The sequence below is a fragment of the Diabrotica undecimpunctata genome, chromosome 7 (genome assembly GCF_040954645.1).
Source record: "Diabrotica undecimpunctata isolate CICGRU chromosome 7, icDiaUnde3, whole genome shotgun sequence".
Taxonomy (NCBI): Eukaryota; Metazoa; Arthropoda; class Insecta; order Coleoptera; family Chrysomelidae; genus Diabrotica; species Diabrotica undecimpunctata.
Window position 1 is genome coordinate 108,259,410 of NC_092809.1, and position 25,228 is coordinate 108,284,637.

At 32.1% G+C, this 25,228-nt stretch overlaps 2 protein-coding genes across 2 annotated transcripts in view; one reads left to right on the forward strand and one right to left on the reverse strand.

Moving 5' to 3' along the window:
• The window catches only part of LOC140446916 (dnaJ protein homolog 1-like), a 32,072-nt gene extending 10,178 nt beyond the window's left edge, over positions 1-21,894 (forward strand). Inside the window, exons 2-4 of the mRNA XM_072539505.1 lie at positions 3,017-3,340; positions 6,337-6,562; positions 21,613-21,894. Of these exons, the coding sequence (XP_072395606.1) occupies positions 3,017-3,340; positions 6,337-6,562; positions 21,613-21,868 (806 nt within the window). The 3' untranslated portion in view covers positions 21,869-21,894. The remainder of the gene's footprint in view (positions 1-3,016; positions 3,341-6,336; positions 6,563-21,612) is intronic.
• Positions 1-25,228, reverse strand: part of LOC140446594 (uncharacterized) — a 391,872-nt gene that overhangs the window by 44,860 nt on the left and 321,784 nt on the right. The window lies entirely within an intron of this gene.

A 25,228-nucleotide genomic window follows, 5' to 3' on the forward strand; every position in this document is an offset into this window, starting at 1 on the left:
CAAAACTGACCTCTTTTATCACACACTATATTAGAACTGACTGGCCTACATTAAAAAGGGTTTTAAAAAATTCACATTTTTTTTAATTTTTAAAAATTACAAAAGATAAAAAAAAATTTTTAAAACCGTCTAAGGTATGTTAAATAGATGAATAAAAATATTAATATAAAACTTACAGCTATTTGTTACAAATCCAAATCAGATTCAGAAGATGAACTTTCAGAACCAAGATTTATAATAACTGGCTCGATCATTTTATCAGTAATATTGTCCAGCTTCCACATTTTTTCCTCTTCTTTAATAGTGTGATTGACTGCCTTTTCCCAGTTTTCAGGTTTTACATTATTTACGGCCTCCAAAAACAACTGTTTAACATCATGAATTTTAAAAGTGGTATTTTTTCTTGAAACTTCACTCTTTATCTGTGCCCATACCAGTTCAATCGGGTTTAATTCACAATGATATGGTGGGGATCTAAGTACTGTCATTCCACGATTTTTGGCAATTTCATCAATTTCGTATTTTTTAAATTTTTCTTTATGAAGGGCACACAACGAATAAAGTTCCTTTCTTATAGATCCGGGATGGTACGTAATATTTTTTGAACTCAGCCAATTCTGCAAGTCTTTTTTTAACTACTTGGTTGTGGGCAGTCCTTCTATAAGTCTGGAGTGATAACTTGCATTATCCATTACTATTACACAGTTCTTAGGAAGAAGATCTATCATTTGTTCGAACCATTCTTGAAAGACATCAGCGTTCATGTCTTCATGGTAGTCACCGGTACGAGTTGATTCAAAAGTTAATAAACCACCTTCAACAAAACCGTCTGAACTGCCAATGTGTACTATTATCAGCCTGCGTCCCTTTTCTGATGGTGGGTTTAAACCAGTAGATAAGTTATTTGCAAAAGCGTGCCTTTGACTTGTAACAGTTTCATCCTGCCAAAATTTATTTGGTGTATGACCCTCGTTGATCCATGTTTCATCAAGATAAAATATTTTTCTTTTTTGGTTTCTCATTTCCTTTATGGTTCTTAGAAAATGTCTTCTCCATATGACAATATCGCTTCTTTCTAATAAAATATACTTTCTGGGATATTCTTTTTCCAGCGGAAGCCTATTTCTTTTAAAAGTTTCCATAACGTACTTCGACTCATTTCTGGGTAATCCTTATCATCTCGAACTGAGACAAGAACTTTATCCAATGTTGGAAATTCTTGTCTAAAGAAGAATTGATGCACTTTCCGTCGAAGTCCTTCTTTAAAATGATATTCTATTTGAAATTTTGGTTTCCCTGGAGCATTACGTGGCATTTGAAAACTACCACATTTCTCTTCTTTAATAACTCTGTAAATCGTAGATTTCCCAACACCAAGTGTACTGCTAACTAACTCAACGGTCTCATCAACACTTTCACATAAACGTTTGTCTGTAAATGATTTAAAACAATTAAATATTAATGTTTTTTCATTAACTGTTAGAGGACCAATTTTTCGGCGTTTACACGGCACTTCCAAATTTTCCATAACACTAGTATACACAATAAACTGCACCTTGCAACTGAAGTACCTACTTTTAGTGAACTGTTAAGAATTTTGAATACGCCACTTGGACCTTCCTATATACAAAATGGAAAAACATACTATCACATTTTCTGTGGAATAAGTTTAGAAGGTAATTATCTAGTCAATTACTGTCGTAGATTCCTGGAATTAAAGAATTAGATGTTTGATTGTTGAAACCCTTACTTCGTGGAATGCACTCATTTCAGATAAAATAAAACGTTTTATTTTATCTAAAGAATTAAACTTTATTTTGCAAATAGGCAAAGAATTAAACTTTATTTTGCAAATAGATAAAATAAAGCGTTTTATTTTATCTAAAGAATTAAACTTTATTTTGCAAATAGGTAGGTACTTATTAAACTTTTATTGGTTATATATAACCAATAAAATAAACATCTTACATTTCTTGCAAATTCATTAGTACCTTTTAACCTCCATCACTCCGACACTGGCAACCTTATTTAGGGATTAGTAACCCTCACAACTATTGTATTCTATTCTGCTCCAACCTTTATACCTGGTGGTCATAGTCAATTTAAAATTGTTTTCCTATATACTTCTGTAAACTTGTTGACAAATATCTGTTTTTCATTGAGTCACCCGTATCAACAGTTTAGGGATTTGCATACATAATTTATTGTTTTATTACTCTCTCATACATAAAAATACACTATAGAGTTCATAGCGCGAAAGTCTCTTACGAGGTGTTTAACCTTTTTATTAATAAACATTATCACGTCATTACTAATAAGGCTTTTAGTCTTTATCTACATGTATACGTGTGTGTCTGTATATATACTTCTATATGTGCATTTAAAATTCATACTTGTAATTTCATTTTTTTCTATAAAATGTGTTTTTTTGTGAAATAAATAACTTAATAAAGATATATACGGGGGGCATACAGCCTCTGCCTCATCCTGAATTTCGATCTCCACCTTCTTCGGTCGGTGCATTCCTCTTCATTTATGGCTCTATCTCTCATTATTCCTCTAATTCCTGATCTTTCTTTCGTTCTTCTATTAAATGGAACATAGTTTAAGACCTGTTTTGGCCATCGTTCTTGTTTCATTGGCATTACATGTCCTTACCATAAACCTTTTTATTGTTTAGGGGAAAACCCGGGGCAGTAGTACCAAACATTTTTGCATGTTTTTTGGGGTTACAAAATTGACATTCTCAGAAAAATTCAGCTTGTGCTTGTTTGTATGATTTTTACAGGTTGAATGACATTTTAGTGATAGTATATGTAGGAAATGATCATTTTTAACGTGGCTCTGAAATTTTTTCTAGTGGCATATTTATAATAATGACTACATTTAATAGGAATTTAATCTAAACCTCAAGTATAAAGTATTTTTATTTACAATTGTAATTTATTCCCATTAAATAGAATAATAATCATTAATAAAAAGATAAAATGGAATAGTCATAATTATTTATGTTTAGATAAAAAGAAGAGAGACATATACGACGCATATGGAGAGGAAGGACTAAAAGGTGGATTTCCAGGTGCAACTGGAGGCTTTGGTGGTAATACCTTTACTTACACATTTCATGGAGATCCGAGAGCCACATTTGCTCAGTTTTTTGGAAATGCAAACCCATTTGGAGATTTGTTTGGATTTCAGGATAATATAACTCGTAGTGACGATCCTTTCACGTTTTTTCACGTTGTTTCAAGCCATTCCAATCGGGGACATAGGTCGGGAAGAGAGCAAGATCTTCCAATTCAGCATGATGTGTACGTTTCATTGGAAGATATAATGACAGGTAAGGTATATAGAATTATTACAAAATTAGAAACCATTTAAATGTATATGTTTTATGTTTGAATTTTATATCCCCATGACTAATGGATAACAAAAACAAGTGTGTCTTTGTTCAATTTTTCACATGCGAATAACCATGTCATATTTTTCGCTGTATTAATTCCTATCATTCACTACCTCAATTTTAAAATCATCACCCTACTTCAACCCTTCCCACCCTCACTTCAACCCCACCCTTAGAAATACAGAGTTTTAAAATAGCAAACGAAAAAGACGTCCTCTCTCTCTACTGTTGACTGCCAATAGCAATAGAAATTCTCTTGCCTATAGAAATAGAAATTGACTGTTAACTTTCGCTAGCAACAGACGTCCTCTCTCTCGACTTTTGACTGCCGCTAGTAACAGACATTATTTCTCTCTCTCAGATAGTTACGCGAAAAATATTGCGAATTCTCTTTTTAATCGTAGAGACAACAAACCCAAATGTGCTCTATTTTTTGATCTTAGTGTTAGTACCGCAAGACACGTATTTAGAAACCGCTACGGTTCCCCGTAAAAGAAGCAATCGCAAGTGAAAGCCTATAAATACCGCGAGTGTGTGTGACACAGCAGAATTGGAGAGACTTTTTATAAACTTGATTTGGCTATTATCTGTATAACCCTTTACTACCACTGCTAATTATTTTGAACTAGACCTATTTAATACAGTCCTCATACACTGAAATTATATTAATAACTTCACATACGTACACCCTTTTTTGTACATATTGTGGTCTAATTTCGAATCGGATATAAATCATTATCTCTCTCTCTCTCTCTCTCTCTCTCTCTCTCTCTCTCTCTCTCTCTCTGTCGCACAACTAATTGCAGCAACAAATATCTTTCGCTGTTCGCCATGATGTGAACGAGGTATTCAATGTTGGCTGTTTTTATTGTGGTTAACAACTCTTTTGTTGGAAGATATGCTGACGACACCGTCCTTCTGGCAGGAACACTAGAAGAACTGCAACACCCTGCTGAACAACTTAATATATATTGCAACGGTTATGGACTAAAAATAAATTTGCACAAAAACACAAAAAAAAGCACAAAACATCAAAGTTAAGCTAGTACTAGATAATACAGAAATTGAACAAATATCTTCGTACAAATACCTTGGAGTATGGATCACAGAAGATACTGATCAGACAAAGGAAATAAGATGCCGCATTGAAATTGCACGGTCAACTTTTAATAGAATGAGAAAACTTTTTTGTAATCGCGATATCAATATTATCAGAATTTTATCAGTCGACGTTGTTCCATTAATTTTAAGATGTCGTCTGTCATCCATTTATTTTTCTTGATTAAGTTTTTTCTATAATCATTGTTTGTGGAGATTTCATTATCTTGGTTTTTAAATTCATTTATAGTGGAGACATAGTTCTTCTGGATCTTCTAGTTGTTCTCCAATGTTTTTTATTCTATTGTTAAATTCTTTTTTAATGTTATGTTTTATGTTTATATCGTCAAAGTTAAGTTCATTAGTTTTTGGTTTTTGTCGCTGTATTCGTTTTAACCTTAGTGTAATATCTGCTACAAGTGGTTGATGATCAGATCCAATATCTGCCCCAGGAAATGTAGTGACTTTTTTGACGGCATATCAGAAACGCTCATTACAAGTATATAGTCTATTTGATTTCTTGACGACTCAGATCTCAAAACAGACTTTATACCGATATTACAGATTTCTCGTAATTTTATGGAATAAAGGTTGTCTCAAGTCCGCGAAGAAGGCTCAAACGGCATCCTTTAACTCATTGATGGTTTGTGCTGCCCGTTTAAAAACGGGAGTTTTAGCCATTCGCCAAATGTATGCGCCTGGAGATGTTAAGTCAGGAGAATGTGCAGGATAGGGGAAGTCAGTAAATCGTGAAATGAATTTGTTTTGAAAATTACCCTGAAGAAATTGACGAACTGCGACATCAGTATGGCAAGTTGTCCCACCCTGCTGGAAAAATTGGTCTCGAAATGCCAAATTACGTGCACGACAAAATTGACGTAGATCAGGAATAAAGCGTGTTAAAATTTGTATGTATCTCCGTTAATTAAGTGTGACTTGGCTACCTTTTTCTTCGATAAAGTATGGACCAATAATTCCGTTTCTCGAAACTGCACACTGGACACTCACTATGTAAAGGAACTTCTTGAACATCATCTGATCTAGCAAAGCCAAGAAATCGATTTGTGCCACGATTTACATGACCTGACAAAAATTAAAATGTGCTTCGTCTAAAAACCATACATTATTCAAAAATTCAGGATTTTCATACTCTATTGCAAGAATTCTGGCACAATATTCCACTCTACTGTGATAATCCCTGGGATGTAATTGTTGATGTATCTGAATTACATACGAAAATGCACCCAGCTCCTTCCGGATTCTTTGCAAGGAAGTTCGTTTTAAACCAAGATGCAACGCTGTTCTTGTGTGACTGGCTTTCGGATTTTCCAAGATTCGCTCAAAAACACGTTCATAGTTATCGTTGTTGTTAACTGTCCTGGGATGCCCTGAGTTTCCTTTTCGTTGGCACAATACATTACCCGTATTTCTAAACTTTATAACAACCTTCAAAATTACAGCATTACTTGGAGAACGTTTATTAAACCGTTGTGTGAATTGATCACACACGTATTGCAGACTTGCACTATTACGTCGGCCGATTCCGTATGAGCGAAAATAATGCTCCACAAGAAACACTTTCTCCTCTGTACTTAACACCATTTTTAACAATTAGGCCTTAATAATTAATGGTTTAAGGATTACTTGACAGGTCTACACTAGTTAATTTGAATACGACATCTCGCACAAAGAGACATCTATGTTTCAATTTTAGTACTGAATACTGTATATTGTTAACAACATTTCTCTATGTTTCAATAGATATTTCCTACTTTTACAAAAGGTTAAATAAAAAAATCGTTTTGTTTATAATTTATTTGTGACTGTTGAGTTAGGTTGTACAAAAAACATGAGAATTAACAGAAAAGTAATAAGGAATGGAAGACTAGAACGCGAGGATAAAATACTTTCTATTAATATTAAACCAGGCTGGAAGGAGGGAACTAAAGTTACTTTTCCGCAAGAAGGAGATCAAAACACTGGAAACGTCCCTGCCGATGTAGTATTCGTAATAAGAGATAAACCGCATAAGATTTTTAAAAGAGAAGACAGTAACATAAGGTAAGTTTTGTTAGAATGTTACTAGGTTTTATCCAAACAATTTAATACGTTGTTGTGATTTTTTGTTGCTACACATAGCATAAGTATTGCTAAATGTGTGATTTATCCTCGCTAAATAGCCTTTGCTTTATGGAAATGACTTCAGTGACTTTACTTGTTCTTTGCAAGATTATTGTTAATAACAATGTAATTGTTTCGTTTTTGTTAGAGCTGTACGCATCTAATCCGGTACTCCAATATTGGGTTTAGACCCAAATATATTCTGTGAGGAAATTTTGAAATAAGTATTCTTATAAATGTACAACAAAGCCTGGAATGAAGACATGCCACCAAATAACTAGGGGATCGGAGTATATGACCAAATTTTAAGTATTTAACTGAAATACTTTGCAGACTTTGCATATTTATAATGAGGCAAGTTCAAGACAAATCGTTAGACTACAACAAGCCGCTATATCTATGTTTCGTAGAACTTAACAAGACATTTAATCAGATCAAATTAAAGGACGTTATCCACTTATTGTAAGCAAGAGAGATAACTCTAGGGATAATCAAAACGATCGATAATATCTACCAAAACAACACAATAAAAGTTAAAGTAGAAGAACTTACAGACTTTATTGAAGTTGGCAATGGGATCAGACAGAGAAATTCCCTGAGTACTCTATCTTTCTGCCTTATATGGATGAAATAATAAAAAAAGTAAAAACTAAACAACGGTACCAAATGGGAGAAAAACGACTTAAAATAATCTGCAATGCAGACGACGCAATACTACTCTCTCAAAGTGAAGATGATTTACAACGTATTGTGCACCAATTTAATATAACCGTCAGAAAATTTAATATGTCAAATTGCTCAAAAAAAGACAAAATGTATGGTTATAAAAGCAAATTTATTTAAATGTAAATTGGAGATAAAAGGTCAGATAACAGAACAAGTGATGTAGATTGGATCTAAGCATCACATTATCTAGTTACGGAAAGCTCGAAACAGAAGAAGAAGATCAAGTGAATATAGCAAAGAGAGCCACAGGTTGCCTGAATGAAAAATATGGAGAAATAACAATATCGGGAAAGAAACGAAAGGCAGAATTTAGAAAACAGTCATCAGACCAAAAATGACATATGCTGCAGAAACACGACCTGGCACAGATAGGACAAAAAGGATGTTAGAAACAGCAGAGATAAAAACACTTGGAAAAATATTGTTAAATCACTATAAGACAGAACTAGAAGTACATATATACGACGTAGATGCAATCAAAACCAAATATCATTTCGAAGGAGAAGTCTATCTAGCATTCATAGATTTGAAGAAGGATTTTAACTCTATGTAAGATAAAAATTACGGAATAACTTGCCAACTGTAGGAGTCAATAATAAACTGATGGTAATGATTAAAAACTGTTTCAAGTACCAAGGATATATATATATATATATATATATATATATATATATAATACGAGTACGTTCATCAATTGAAATACAAAATATAGTTTACAAGGACATTTGTGGGAGAGTTATGGGTTATAAAATTGGAGAGGAAAACAAAAGGATCTTGCTACTTCATCCTTTATTGAAGACGTTTCGTATATGAATCCAAACACATCATTAATTTATATAAATAAAAGTAAATGAATGAACTTCATCAATATGATGGAAGTGAAGCATAATTTCAGCTCATCACTAGATTATGGCGTTTGGAGCACAAATTAGTCAAACATTCCGTGTTTGAATCGATATCAATAGAGCGATGTAACAGTTATTTCTGTGTAATCCCCACCTCATCAGTCGACTCGGTTTTGATTCCAATTCAAACTACGAAAGGCTCAACTTATGTCTCCAAAATACCTTCCACGTTAGTGAGATTATGGCTTTTTTATTTTATTGCCCATAATATATGGATTTTATTTCTTAGAGCAAGAGCAAGCTTTTGCTGAAAGCTACTAATATTGGAACATTTCGACAGCCCAGAGGACAGAAAAAGTCATTAAATTGTTTAGTTTTTTGCCACCAAAGCAGGAGGCACAACTTTGCGCTAACCACTAACGTGGTTTATTTTATAGACAATATTTGAGCCCTTCGTAGTTTGAACTGGTATCGTTAAACGAAGGCGACTCAATACATAATTTAATCGTCCTGACCCTGAGCGCAATAGATATAAACTATTTGCAGTCCCACAAAAAGAAAAAAACCAGCTGGCCAAACTTCAAAAGAATTGTAAGCGAAAACATCGGTGCAATACCCACAATAAATAATATCGCAGAACTAGAATACAGTGTGGTAAAATTAGAACAAACCCTAATGAACGCCATCGATGCCAGCTCAAAAGAAGAGACAATAATAACAAAAAAAAGAAAGATTTAGAGACATAAGTACGGAATTAAAAGACCTGATCAGAAAAAAATAATAGGAGAAGAAGAGCCTACCGCACAAGGACCCAAGAAGATAAAAGGATTAAAGAGCAACAAAAGCTCAGACACCTATATCCAAAAATTAAATCCAAATAAATTCGCGTTCTGGAAACTATCAAAAATAATTCACGGAAGAAGTCGAAAACGCATCCAGAAGGCTAAAAAGGAAAAAGGAAAGAATAGGATTAACACACACCTCCCCTGAAGAAATCAAAGGTTTAATAAATATGTCAAATGCAAAAAAAGCACCAGGACTCGAAGCATTTGAGATGTGGGGATATAGACGCATGTTGAGGATTTCTTGGATAGACAGAGTAACCAACGAAGAAGTACTACATAGAAGGGGTAAAGAGCGCGAACTAGTCATAACCATAAAACGTCGCAAACTAGAATACCTGGGCCATATAATGCGCAATTAACAACGATACAACCTACTTCGGACCATACTTCAAGGTAAAGTGCATGGGAAAAGAGGTCCAGGACGAAGAAGAATATCCTGGCTGCATAACGCATATCCTCAATAAAGTCAGAATAGCCATGTTAGTGTCCAACATCCGTAACGGATAGGCACCATAAGAAGAATAAGATCAACAGCAAGCCTTTGCTGAAAGCTACTAGTATTTGCATATATATTTGCAAGTTATAAAGAATTTGAGGTACATTGTAAAGGTAAATTGTAAATTAATTAATATAATGGTCTCTATTTAGTCAAGATATTTTTAGATTAAAAATCAGTGGTGTATTTTATGGTTATCCTCCGAGATTATATAGAACCTGACTGGAAAACAATAAAAACATTGGCAACATTTATTTAGCTTGGATTTGGAAAATGTAACAATAAAACACTGAAAACTTTGTTTTCAAAACTTCCACAAAATGTCAGTGTTTTATTGTTACATAAAATGAATTTCCATCAAGTAACGGTCGAATCCATCAATTATTTGGAAAATGGTTTTACATTTTTAATTCCGAACTACTGCAGTGAACTGCGGAAAACTGAAAATCTAACTACTGCGGCCAAAAATTCATTTGATTTATGTAATTAAGATAGTGCAGAATACCATTTATTTCAAATCTTCCATTTATTTCAACTCTGAAAATGGATTTTGTTAATAGCTAATCTGAAAATGTGCCAAATGCGTATAACTCGCAAATTCTTTTTAAATGACAACGCTTCCTTTGCGATTTCTTTTTCAGAAAGGGCGGAAGTTATCTTATCTTACATTGTACTATATTTTTCGTTGCGAAAAAAATATAATCAAGGTATGTATATCGAGGTAATTTAAAAAGGGAAAAAGCTCAATAGTTGGTTGTATACCACAGTTTAAAAAACTTACAACGAAGTGGAAAATACATAAAATGTTATTTCAAATTAATATTAATTAACGATGATTATGGATGTTAAGCCTAGAATACTAATAGCCCAGTCTGGTTAAAAAAAAAGGTGGAAAAATGTTTCGCAGATATCTGAAGCTTTTAAGACATAGGTGGGGGATACTAGATGATAAATAGATGAAAAGATACTCCTAGTTTTACCTTGCGTTTTTTTTAAGCAATAATTTATGGTCACATATTGATTTTTTGTCTATAAATTTTTTCCCTTATATTTTAAATAAACAATATTTATGTCATTTTTTTTATGCCTAGAATATCTTTATTTTCCCGTTTTTTAAATTAAAATTGATAAATAGTTTACAGAGATATTTGCAAAAAAGCAGTTTTTTGTACTAATTTATAAATTTTATTAATTTTTTTATTAACAAAATAAAATGGTACTAATACATTTAAACATCAAGGAATTACCATCTTTTAGATTGGTGCGAAATTTCCCCCCGATCAGTCAAATATTTTATAAGTTATTTAATTTGTTTATCCCTGAGGCTAATAATTTAAACTATTGAGCTTGCCCTATGCATGATGCTAGACATATTCAGCAAATTTCATAGGATTCTTTAAGACTTAGACTATCTCAGAAGTTAAATGCATATTGAGTTTTCATCGAAATTATTTACAAAATAAACGTTTGAAAAAGGGGTATGTTTTTTACTTATAAACAATTGTAATAACTTCTATATTTTTCAAGCTACAGACTTGTACGTACAACCATTGGATAGCTGGTAAAAAAGCTCACATTAAAAAATAAAAAACCTTATTATTAAACCTTAAGACCTTAAGACCAATAGGAACGAAGTTAGTGACTATTTTTTAAAAAATCATATCTCCATTGTTTATAAACATTAAGAAGTAAAATTTGCACAAATTTTGAATGAAAATCTAAACTTTATATTGAAACTTATAGCTATAAAATTTATCTAATTTTTCGAAACGACGGTACTTTCGAAAGATCGACATAGGAAAGTGGAGAGAATGAATAACTACATAGTTTTCACTGGCCGGAAAATATGGGAAAACTCGGAAAAATTGAGTCTATTTGAAATTCACTTTGCTCGAATAGTCTGTCGCAGTATTAATAATGATGACATAATTTTCACCCCCCATAAATCTCGGAAATTCCCGGAAAATCAACATATGTTTTTTCATTTTATATCAATGATGTAATAATACTTATATATTTTATAAATTAAATTTCAGGTAATTTTTTACACATTATATTATTATATTCCCTTATATTAATTATAATTGTTTGTATTTTTATAATTAACAATATTGATTTTTATTCTATTTTTCTTACAAATATGATATACAATATTAATCTAATCTGCCTTACTGCTTTGATAAAATAAGTCGATTTTTTTCATCACTTGCCTTATTAAATTTTGCAATGTTTATTGAACTTTACTTTTTTTATTTTCTTTACATACATTGGTTTAAAAGTTAAAATTTGGTTCATTTATTCGACTTCACTGTTAGGACTGAACCTTTTTGTTGCAGGTTGTTTGTCTTCACTTATTAAGTCAGTCTTTCCATACATTAACATGGGCGATCTTAATGCCAAGGTGGGTCAAGGTAAGGTAGGAGAACAAGTAGGAAAATATGGGCTTGGAAACAGAAATGACAGAGGAGATCGATTGATTCAATTTTGCCAAAGTGAAGACTTCGTAATAACAAATACCTTTTTCAAATTACCTCCTCGACGGTTATATACATGGACATCTCCACAACATACCAAAGAAAAATAGTGAGAAATCAAATAGACTACATTATGATAGCAAGGAGGTATCATAATGGGCTCATAAAGTCAGTCTTTCCATACATTAACATGGGCGATCTTAATGCCAAGGTGGGTCAAGGTAAGGTAGGAGAACAAGTAGGAAAATATGGGCTTGGAAACAGAAATGACAGAGGAGATCGATTGATTTAATTTTGCCAAAGTGAAGACTTCGTAATAACAAATACCTTTTTCAAATTACCTCCTCGACGGTTATATACATGGACATCTCCACAACATACCAAAGAAAAAATAGTGAGAAATCAAATAGACTACATTATGATAGCAAGGAGGTATCATAATGCTGTTAAATGTACTAAGACGTACCCAGGAGCTGATATAGGCTCAGATCATAACCCGGTAGTTACTGTGATAGAGGCGAGACCAAAAAAGATTAGAAGACCACACAGAAAGGCACTAGATTTAAATAAACTTAGAAACAAAAATATACGACAAGAAACAGGAGAAGAAATAAATGAAAACCTCCGTTCAGTGCAGCAACAAATTAACGATACAAACAACGTTAACCAAAAATTAAAGTACATAAATACAGCTATACAAACAGCAGGAAAGAAACATCTTACAAAAACAACAACAAAGAATAAGGCGTGGATGACACAAGATATACTAGACTTGATGGAACAAAGAAGAAAGATAAAGAATTACCCAGACAAATACAAAGAAATAAATAAACACATAAAAAAGAGAATAAAAGAAACTAAAGAGGAGTGGATTAAAGAACAATTTGAAGAAATGGAAACCTATGAGAAAAAGTACGATGCGTTCAATATGCACAAAAAAGTAAAAGAGATAACTGGAAGCATAAAGAAATGCGAAATAGGTAAACTTAAAGACAAAGATGGAAATCTTATTGTAGATCTAGAGAATAAAATAAAAAGATGGACAGAATACCTGAATGAATTATTTGAAGACGATAGAAACAACTTAACTCAGATAATCAATGCAACTGGGCCAGACATATTGAAAGAAGAAGTAGAATACGCAATAAGAAACGCTAAAAATGGAATAGAAAATGGACCTGATGAGATTCTTACAGAACTGTTGAAGCTTTTGAATGATAAATCCGTAACCATAATATTAAATTTTGCAGCGAGGAGCTAAAACAGTTTCCCCTCCACTTTCCTATGTCGATCTTTCGAAAGTTTCGTTCGAAAGGTTTTAAGTTTCGAAAAATTTGATGAATTTTATAGCTATAAAATTCAATATAAAGTTTAGATTTTCATTTAAAATTTGTGCAAATTTTACTTCTTAATGTTTATAAACAATGGAGATATAATTAACAAAAAAATTGTCGCTAACTTCGTTCCTATTGTTCATAGAAGGTTTATTTTTTTGTTAAATGTGAGTTTTTTTACCAGCTATCTAATGGTTGTACGTACAGGTCTGTAGCTTGAAAAATATAGAAGGTATTACAATTGTTTATAAGTAAAAAACATACCCCTTTTTCAAACGTTTATTTTGTAAATAATTTCGATGAAAACTCAATATCCATTTAACTTCTGAGATAGTATAAGTCTTAAAGAATCGTATGAAATTTGTTAAATGTGTTTAGCATCATTCATAGGGCAAGTTCAATGGTTTAAATAATTAGTCCCAGGGATAAACAAATTGAATAACTTTTAAACTATTTGGCCGATCGGGGGGAAATTTCGCACAAATTTAAAGGACGGTAATTCCTCAATGTTGAAATGTATTAATAACATTTTATTTCGTTAATAAAAAAATTAATTAAATTTATAAATTAGTGCAAAAAAACTGCTTTTTTGCAAATATCTCCGTAAGCTATTTATCAATTTTAATTGAAAAAGCGGGAAAATAAAGATATTCTTGATATAAAAAATGGGATAAATATTGTTTATTTAAATTATAAGGGAAAAAACTTATAGATAAAAAATCAAATTTTAACCATAAATTATTGTTTAAAAAAAAGGCAAGGTAAAAGTAGGAGTATCTTTTTATCTATTCGTTATCTAGTAACCCCCACCTATGTCTTAAAAGCTTCAGATATCTGCGAAACATTTTGCCGTGAAGTCGATGATTTTTGTATAACCAGACTGGGCTATAACCTTTTACACTCCCGTAGACACTACCATTCGTAATATATCCATTTTTTTTTCAATTCCAAAAAAGTACAACCCAAAAAAAAGACAAAGTTTTAATTAATTGTTTAAATAAACATAGGAACATTTATATGCCTAAAATATGCAAAAAAATTCAGAATTTATTTATCCACGTCACAGGTAACGCAACAACGAGCACGGTGTTCTGCGCACAATGCTCGTTTGCAGTGATTGCAATAAAGTGACGTCATTTTTTTTGTGAAGGAAACGATGTAGCATGTAGTACGTTTGTTAGAAGATTAATTGAGGTCAGCAACTTCCAAAGGAATTTGAATTAAATCGCTAACCAGAAGCTTCACCGAGCGTTGCAAAATCGGCATTGCAAAACGCTTTTCAAGCCATAATCCTGTGAGTTGTTAATGTAGATTTAACATAAAAGTCTTTCTCGTGATTGGTTCAAAGTGTTTACACCACCCTTTGTTTGGTTATAGTGCAATATCATTTCTGGTTTTTTAGTACTTGGACAAACAACTGAACTTTCGTGCATTGTCAATAAAACTAGAACGGTTTTGTTCTTCTTGGATTTATACGACACTAACGTCTTCTCTCGGTCAAAGTAAAATATTGAATTTCCAATTTCTCTGTTTTTAAGACTAATCATTTCAAGGGGTATCTTTCGTTTATTTTGCCGCAAAGTACCAATAATTTTAAGGTTGTAAGGGTATTCTTCAAAAGAGTATCCGCAAGTTTCATTGAAATGAACCAATTGACCATTGTGACGTTTCGGTAACTTCCGTAAATAGTTTCAGTCAACTTTTTAATATGGTATTCTCCTAGAGATTCTTCATTTGTGTGCGTATGTTTGAAGAGGTAAGGGTCTGCGTTTAACATGTACTTGGTACCCACGTCGCAAGTCATCCCAATTTTAATTCCGTACTTGGCCGGCTTATTCGGGATATACATCCTAAAAGGGCACCGGCCCCTAAAAGTGAGTGAGTAAACAAATTAAAAATAAATTCCTCCTAGTCCGGTAAAATAAGGATGCAACCTCGGAATGAAAGATAATAAGCTGAAAATTTGCATACGTCTTTATTTTGATGGTATAAAACTTACCTTAAAAGTCTCATATAATCCCGTGTCCGCGACTTAAGATATTTAAGGTCAAAGGTCACGAAAATGAGTTTTCTGCAAATATCTCGTTTCCCTTACACTTTATAACATTTAAGGTGGTAAGAAAAATTGTAGAATGGAAAATTCTCTTCAATTTTTATCTTAAGTACTTTTATGTACCTTCAACCCTTCTTAAGATAGAGCGCAAAGAGTGGGGGACCGCTTACCTGTGTATACGGTAACACGAAGTCAGCCAGTAGGATTCAATAAATAATAAGTTATATAGTTAATTATTCACTTAAAATACTATTATTATCATTAAATTTTTATTATTTATTATTTAATAAACTATATTTATAGATATTAATTATAAAATATATATTTTTTATATAATATTTATTTTATTTTTAACAAACATACAATATTAAATGAAATATTTCAAATGACCTTTAATGATATTTTCAACAGCTGTATATACGATAAATTAAGATCAAGTGCAGAACTCAACAATAATCATTTTTATATTTAATTAAATACTGAAAAAATCATATTTATTATTTTTTTAAATTATATATTTATTTATTAATCCAATAATCGATTTATTAAAGTTACAAATATACCTAATATATATTCTTTTATTATGTATGGTTAATATATTTGTATTAATTTTCTTCTTCATCGTCTTCTTCTTCTTCTTCTTCCTCTGACCGCTCAATATCGGATTCATCATCATCATTCTCGTTTATTAAAGTATCAGAATAAAAATATTCAAGAATATCAGGTGCATATTCACGTTCTTCATTGAAATCATCTGAAGTTGATGAAGCGTTTAGACATGATTGTCCATTACACTGTCCACAAATTAAAGTACATTGCAATCCTGATTTCCTGCATCCGCAATTAGAACCACAACCTTTCTTGCAATTGCAAAATATTGTATTCAGCAGTTCTTCTGGTTCTGGCGGTAATAATGTTGTTATTGGTTCCAGAAATTCATTTTGCATTACCCAGCCGAATTCTTGAGGTTCTAAATCATTTCCCAACCAAATTTGGGTCTGATAATAGACACGAATGATATGCTGACGAGCTGCTGCACTTGAAGGTGGAAGACTTGATAACTGCACTGGTTTGTTGAGTCTTGTTGATTTGATGAACTGGGTGTATCGAAAAGAGTCTATATCGTCTTCTGATGTTGGAGCATTATTCGCTGCTAAGAAAATACGTACTCCATTTTCAAATAATTCTTGTACAGAGCAGTTTTTTTGTTGAAATAGTTGAGGTAACTGATGTAAATGGTGATTTTTTTCGAACATTTTAATAAACGATATTTTACCTCTCCTATAAATCGCTGAAGTCGTATCACATCCACTAAACGCATGTAAAAATAAGATGTGTTTCTTAGAATGAGGGTATTTATCAAACTTTTCGATGAATATAATTTTGTCTCCGCATTACCCTTACCAATTTAAAAAAAAAATTCTTGTTGATGTGATTGAGCTTCGTCCTATCAAGGTAACTAGCAAATCAATATCTTCTCCTACAATGACGGACAAGTTTTCCCTACATGTTCAGACTCTGCAATAGCTGTTTCTACAATGAGAACATCAGCATCATCTCTGGCTTGTTTTGTAGTGATATTAACAGCTTTTAATTTGTCGATAGGCATGTCTATAAAGATTTTTTTATTAGATGTGTTCAATAAAAATTGTTCTTAGCTGATAGGCACATTCATTGTTTCATCAAAACGGAGTTCGTAAGATTTTGAAATACCGGCAGTTTTTCTTAGTTGTTCCATTGCTTTAATGTTCTTAGTGTAGTCTGAGTAAAAATAAAATAAATATTATATAAAAAATATATATTTTATAATTAATATCTATAAATACAGTTTATTAAATAATAAATAATAAAAATTTAATGATAATAATAGTATTTTAAGTAAATAATTAACAATATAACTTATTATTTATTGAATCCTACTGGCTGACTTCGCGTTACCGTATACACAGGTAAGCGGTCCCCCACTCTTTGCGCTCTATCTTAAGAAGGGTTGAAGGTACATAAAAGTACTGGAGACAAAAATTGAAGAGAATTTTCCATTCTACAATTTTTCTTACCACCTTAAATGTCATGAAGTGTAAGGAAAACGAGATATTTGCAGAAAACTCATTTTCGTGACCTTTGACCTTTAATATCTAAGTCGCGGACACGTGATTATATGAGACTTTTGAGGTAAGTTTCATACCATCAAAATAAAGACGTATGCAAATTTTCAGCTTATTATCTTTCATTCCGAGGTTTGCCCCCTTTTTTGCCTTATTTTACTGGATTATCCCATATTTCCCGGATAGGGGCAAACCTATCTATATTTTTTCTTTCAGTTTTTGTGGTTTTATCATCGAACCTAATATTATGTAGAAGAAAATCAAATCTTTCGCAGCTCATCGCTGCTCTATAAACGGAGCCAGACATTTTAGAATCAAACATCTCTCTACTAAGAAGATGGTTATCTTTTTGTGCTCTAGAAAATATAAGTAGTCCAACAAGAGCATTTATTTCATCCGTTGTTACGATAGAATTAGTATGTTTAAAAACTTTAAAATTTTTAGACTCTAGGCTTATTTGAATATTGCTGTGCAACAGAATTTTTTAGAACTTAGAATCATTCATTAAACACTGAAATACATCTAATAGTGGATTAGCGTATTTTGCTTGTCCAGATGGTCCTTAAACAATATGCAAAATATTTCTTTTTGTAGTATCAAATTGAAAGTATGCAGTTCAGATTCGTCCACAATGTTTCTGAGTTCCTCGCTTTTCAACTTGTTGAAAACACACTTCTTTATTACCTTTTTCGTTTTGATGAGGCTGAGTTATTGTTTGCTGAAATGAATGGTTTTGTTGAATGTCGGTTTCCACAGAAGAAATCTCATATTGAACTCTACATGAAGTGCTAGGCATGGAAACAAAAGTAGAGTGGTTATTAGGCTTGTTTTTTTTTTCGTTCTAGAACTGCTACACTGAAAATTGCTGTTTTCATCACCAAAAAATTTAGTCGGTCTGAAACAATTTTGCAATCTGTCTACTTTCTGAATTACTAGAAGTTTCGTCATTTGATTGGAGGCTACCATCATCTAATTTACCTATCAATATTTTTTCGGCCTCCAATTCCAATTCTAATTGGGTTAAGGATCTTTTATCGTCAAATTTTTTACCCATTTTTTAATAAAATTGTCCGTGAATGAGAAAAGAAAATAATACCAAGATAAAAAACTGACGTTTACACTAACCTTTCGTAAAAAATACGAAGCAACTGCGATCTTGAGGTTAACGACTGCACAAAGAAAGGCAACTACACTGTGAATGTACTCGATAAACTGATTACCGAAGCTACTCCAATAAATTCTTCTTCTAAATGTGCCTATCTTCTAGAGATGTTGGCGACCCCATTGACCCATCTTATTCTATTGACAGCAGCTCGAAATAAATCAGTTGACGTTAAACCACTCCACTTCTTGAGGTTAGCCAGTCAGGATATAAGCCTACGTCCAGGGCCTCCCTTACCCTCAATCTTGCCTTGTAGAATCAACTCCAATACCTATGCTTCTACAATTCATGCAAGGTTGCCAAATCTTAAAAAAATAATTATCGCTCGTAAATTTTACGAATGGTTAGTGTTATAGGGTTAACTGAAAGGGAATATACTGAACAGTTTCTCGAAACAACAATAAACGGACTGCAAGGCTGATAACAAACTATAGGATCGCAATATATGCAAAGAAATTGAGAGCCACGATCAAAACAATCAGCCAAGAAATCGATTTAGGAAAATACGCTACATAACAAGATACTGTAATACCAGAACTTGAGCCGTTGAAGACCACGCAGAAAACCTGGGAACCAACAGACAAGATATAGCAGACACATGGAGATTATATTGCCGGGATCTATATAAAGGTGATCAACGCCAGGAACTTGCTAACCAAACTTCTGAAAAAAATCGAAGAAGAACCTAACATATTCGAGAATGAAATATGACTAGCGATCAGTAAACTAAAGTATAACAAAGCAAGTCTAGATATAATAACAGCAGCAATTCTCAAAGCTACAGAAGAAACTGGGATAAAATTGCTTCACTTGCACTGTAACAAAATATGGCATTCCCAGCAATGGCCTGACGACTAGATAAAATCTTCAATAACGACAATACATAAAAAAGTCAGCTTCCATAAATGCGACAACTATAAAGCCATCTCTCTTATCTCACATGCCAGCAAAATAATCCTACACATAATCAATGAGAGACTTAAAACTTTGATACAAAGAGAAATAACCCAAGAAATAATAATAACAAGACAAATAATAGAAAAATCTGGGAAATTTTCCGACAAAACACGATGATGACCACTACAGTCCCTCCGGGGTTCAGGTTTGAAAAGAGAGAAACTCAGAAATGGCAACCTCGTCTGGGTCAAATTAAAGCTATACTCCGACAATATATTGTAGAGAGTGACTTATTCTCAAAAACGAAATCTAACACTGCAAACAAGAAGAATCAAAAATCAGCAAAAAAATTAAAATTTGTCAGTTTCTTGGACTCATTTGTCAAAATCTTTACTTTTTGACAAGGCATATTGAGATCCATCATGTCTTTGAAAAGAGTATATGTGTGTGTTGCTCGCAAGCTGTGCAGCTGTTATTCTATAAGGGAATTGTGTTGTATCAACGAAATGCTGATAGGATTTTGCGGTAGATGTAGGTTCCGCATATACATACCTAATAAACCTCAAAAATATGGACTGAAAATTATGGCCCTAACAGACGCACGTACCCACTATTTGTATAATGGTTATATTTACTATGGCAAGGATAGTGATGGTTTTTCTCTAACAAATGAGGAGGGATGTTTTATGAAACCAACACAAGCGGTGTTGAGACTGTGTCATTCAATTGCTAATTTACACCGAAATGATATCACAGCAGATGGTTTTCACCCACCGAAGTCATGGATGTATTTAAAAAATGAGGACTAACCTATGTTGGCACGCTCAAGAGAAAAAAAGGAAATACCTATGCAGTTCCTTCCAAATCGGAGCAGAGCTGATGGATCTTCCATTTATGCAGTTGTGTTAATATCATCAATGCATCAAACCAAATGTGAGGACATATAATCTAGTAAACCTGAAATCATTTGCTTCTATAATCAAACAAAAGGCGGTGTGGATGCACTAGATCAAAAATGTACCACATATTCTACTAACTGACGAACTAGGCGATGACCAATGACTATTTTATTCACAATATTGAATATTGCAGGTGTCAATCCTTTATCCTTTTACAAAATTCTTGCAAGACAACTTGCAGAACCATATCTCAATATAAGACTGTACAACTTCAATTACCTAGGGAGCTTCGCATGGGTATCAGTAGAAAACTAAAGAAAGCTTTACCTGAAGCAGAAAGGGGAGAATTAAATAATCAGAATCAGAAACGAAAGAGATGTGTTATCTGTGATCGAAATAATGACAAACAAACAAAAATGTCATGCAGCAAATGTTCCCGACCCATGTGCGGCGACTGCAGGGCATATGTTTGCAAGAATTGCATTTAGAAAAATGTTAATGATAAATGTTGTTGATAATAATATATTTTAATTAGAGAGTTTGTATATTTTAGTTCCTTGTTCTTTATATGAAACGAACAAATCAAGTAAGAAATAGTGATTTTATTTTTTATATTTCTTTTGTAAAAAATTATGTTCTCCTGTCAGAAAACCTTGATAAATAAGTTATGTTACATTTAATATATAGAAAAATAAATAAAAAACGAACTTATATTGTTTTATTCAAGCTAAATGATTACAAATTATAACGAAATAATGAATTACGTCTTTAATAATTTCAAAAAAAAAACACAAAAAAATAGGGTCCGGTAGACCCCAGTAAGTAGGTAACGACAGAATACACCACGACGCCGCCAGTTGAGGGTTAAAAACCGTTCGTATAGAGGAGGTGTCCGGCGAAGAGAGGTGTCCGTTAAGAAAGAGTTTACTATAGTTATTCGAAAACCAACTTTATAAAATAAAGAAAAATAAAAAATGATTTATTAAGGATAAAATTAAAATTTTAAAATTATGCGTTAGTTTTGGTGCATAGTGTACTAGTTTAGAAAAACTGTTATCAACAACACTAAGAATGTCCTTTAAATACAAACTTTACTATGTACAGTTCCTTATATTATCTAAAATAATATTTTATTAAAGATAACATATTTTTAGATATACCGCAAATATTAGCCTGAAAGAAGCTTTGACTGGTTGTTCGATTATGGTTCCTACACTTTCGGGAGAACAGATTAACCTTCAATATTCATCGCAGGTTATTTCCCCAAAGACTGTTAAAAGATTAATTGGGAAAGGATTGCCATTTCCCAAGGAACCCTCTAGGCGTGGTGATCTAATCGTTAGTTTTGATATTATTTTTCCAAACAAGCTTTCAGAGAAATCGAAAAAAGTGTTAAGCGAGGTTTTGTAATATAAAATTAAATAGTTTTAAGTGTACGAATGATATAATTATAGTTAATAAATATGATTATGAGTTACATTTTATTACTTTTGGCTCGACTGTAATAATTATTAATACATTAATATTTATACATACTTACTACTACCATACTAATTAATACATAATATATGGTAGAATTAAACGGACATTTGTTCAACAAATTAGAATGGCGATCTTGCTACCATTTAGTAAGTAATGTAATTACTTCCAACTTGAAGGACCACCCACTGGCGTGAGAAATAAGAACACAGGCAGTTTAAACAGTACGTAGTTTAATAATTGAATGTTACTACAACTAAGTTAATATGTATCTAGCCAAAGTTTTAGCGCAAGTTCTTCTATTAAAACCGCCGATCACTATCCACCTTACACTAGCGAAACAATACACGAGCACTGATACAGATTAAAATGTTACTAATAATTATCACTTCAACTAAGGATGTTTTCTTCAATATGAATATACAGTCTATCTAATTTACTTACCGATGCATGTCATTATCATTGACAGAGATCAAAGTTGAAATAGTTGCCAAAGTATAGAAAAAAAAAACGGGTGTGGCAGTCCGGTGGGACTGCCGGTGGAAGTTACACTTCTATACACGCATTCGCTGTTACAAATTTATTTGGAAGTCAATCTGCACAATCATTACATATGTAATGCTATAGGTAAGACATAGCAGAAAGAAAAACAGAATTACAAGAACAACTTACTAACAATTAATAAACAACTTTTGACCTGTAATAGGAGTATAGTAAGTGAAGGATTGAATCAATATTTTGATGAAAATGTATATTTTTATTTTCATATATGGAATGCAAAAATTTTTTTACACATACTCTGCAGTAAAATTCATTGTTTATTTTGATATTAATATAATAATACAATACAAATTAAAATGCAATAATCATAAGTATTTAAAAATGACAATAATATACATAACTTTTCTACTTACGCATATATGTTTAATTTACCATGTAATAATATTAATAAAAAAAGTCCTCCCCGACTTGGAATCGAACCCCGGTCTCCCGCGTGACAGGCGGGGATACTGACTACTATACTACCGAGGACATGACACAGACATATTTCAAAATTGACAGTTCTGGATCATACAGTGATTTATTGAGATTATTATTTTGAAATACAAAAGACTAATATAATTATGAACATTTAATAAATAATACAAAACATATCACATAAATAATAATATTAATAAATATTTTATTATATATATATATGTATATATATCTTTATATATATATATATATATATATATATATATATATATATATATATATATATATATATAATAATAAACATTTTTATATTCGAAAGAGGAAGAGAGAGAAAATATATCTTCTGTCTCTCTCTTACTCATTATCTTACATATGTAATGATTTCACAGATTCACTCCCATACAAATTTCCAACGTGGAGCGCGCGTATAGAAGTATAACTTCAAAAATCCTGAATCCATGTTAAATCAAATAGGTCACATAATTATTGCAAAAGTGGATTATACAACAAAACAAATTAATATTTAATGTAGATAAATAAAAACAAAACAAGAGTTAAAAAATAATATTGTTAAAAATAATTTGAGCCGCTTGTATGCGTCGTATAAAGATATAAAATGGAATACATAGATATTTTATTTTATGGAAAATGTAAAATAAAAAGTGTCAACACCGCAACTGTCAAATAAGTGTTACCAATTTATGCCAAAATAACACCTTTTTTCGATTACAGTTACAGTGTGTTCCGAACAAATGTTCTTCATAAAAACGCTTTATATGTAATGCATTTATACCAATAAAATGAAACATATTATTGTGTATTTCTTTAAGTTAACATTAATAGAAATCTTTAAATATTATTTCTACGCGTATATAATAAAATATGTCTAGTGGCTGTAATGCCAGTGTACTCGGCAAAGTGATTCTAAAAAAAAACACACTTACCGCCTAAATATTTCGTGTTGGTATCATGTGGCCTCACGGGTTATGACGAGGATGACGTGCAACGGTAAGTAAATTAGATGAAGTATACTTGATTAAGAATGAGCGTTCAGCTTTTAACTATAAGCTATGTAAAGACAATTTTATATTTATTTAAAATTCTGATTGCAAGGGATTTGCGGGGGACGGAGGACAACTTCGATATTTCTATACAGAGATAGGTAAAACCCACCTTTTAAATTCTTTTCTAACAGGGAAGTTTTTGTAATTGGTCGGAGAAAGTTACCCTAAGGGGAAAAATATCTTTTAAATACATTATCGGCTTCCATGAGAATTTGCTGGAGAATTTACCTTGGTAGATTTTAAGACGTGTAAGTTAATTGCTACCAGTGGCGTAGCAACACTTGGATACATTTCTTACAAAAATTTATCCATTATAATTTTATGTACTTATGTTTCGTAAAATGTTTACTCTATACTAAATTTCAATAAGCTCTGCAGTACTCGTAAATATTAGTACGTATAGGCCTTTAACAGGACCGCGTTTACGATTATATTTTCGTTTATACGAAATTTATATTTTGTTTTGCAAAAATGCGAGACAAAGAACCTGATTCTTTTTAGTTGATATCCGATAATAGGAACCATTTATACAGGACGAAAAAATAACAAGAAATTATATTTTTATCTCAAAAATGGCCAAAAAATTTTATATACAGGTTGTTCTCAAAAAATATAAGTTTTATTTATAATTTGTGTTATAGTTGTTTGTACGATTCTAAAAAGTTTAAATATTGCAAAACGGTTAGTTTTTGGAATAAAAATACAAAGTGATTCATAATTCGTTTGAGTTCGGCGTAAATATATGGCAGAGATCGAGATCTCGGCTACTTTTAAACATTATTCTGAAGAACTGGGTAATATGTCACTGTAACATTTTTTTTTGTGATTAAAATATTAAATTATTGTTAATTCTTTTACTCCCGTGCTGATACGCTCATGGTCGGTTTAACAGAGGCAAAATTTTTATTGAAACTATCGACTACCTCAAAATACGGAATAACCGACTGATTAAAAACGAAGGTTTAGGTAATCCTCGGTTAATTCCTTCCGGCTTTAAGGCCGGGTCCTTTATGATAAATTTGATAAATATTGTCGGGGCACGTAGTAATGTTTTCTTTCTATAATAACCTAATTGTCCTACTGTCCTATCATTTTTAAGTGGGAGATACCCTCACCTTTTTTTGGGTAGTTTTTTAAGTGGGAGATACCCTCACCTTTTTTTGGGTAGTTTGGTAAAATTTTATAGGAACCAAGTTACTTCTGAATGGGCACTCGTTGAGAAAAGACTTACTTCTCGTGGGGCGCTTCG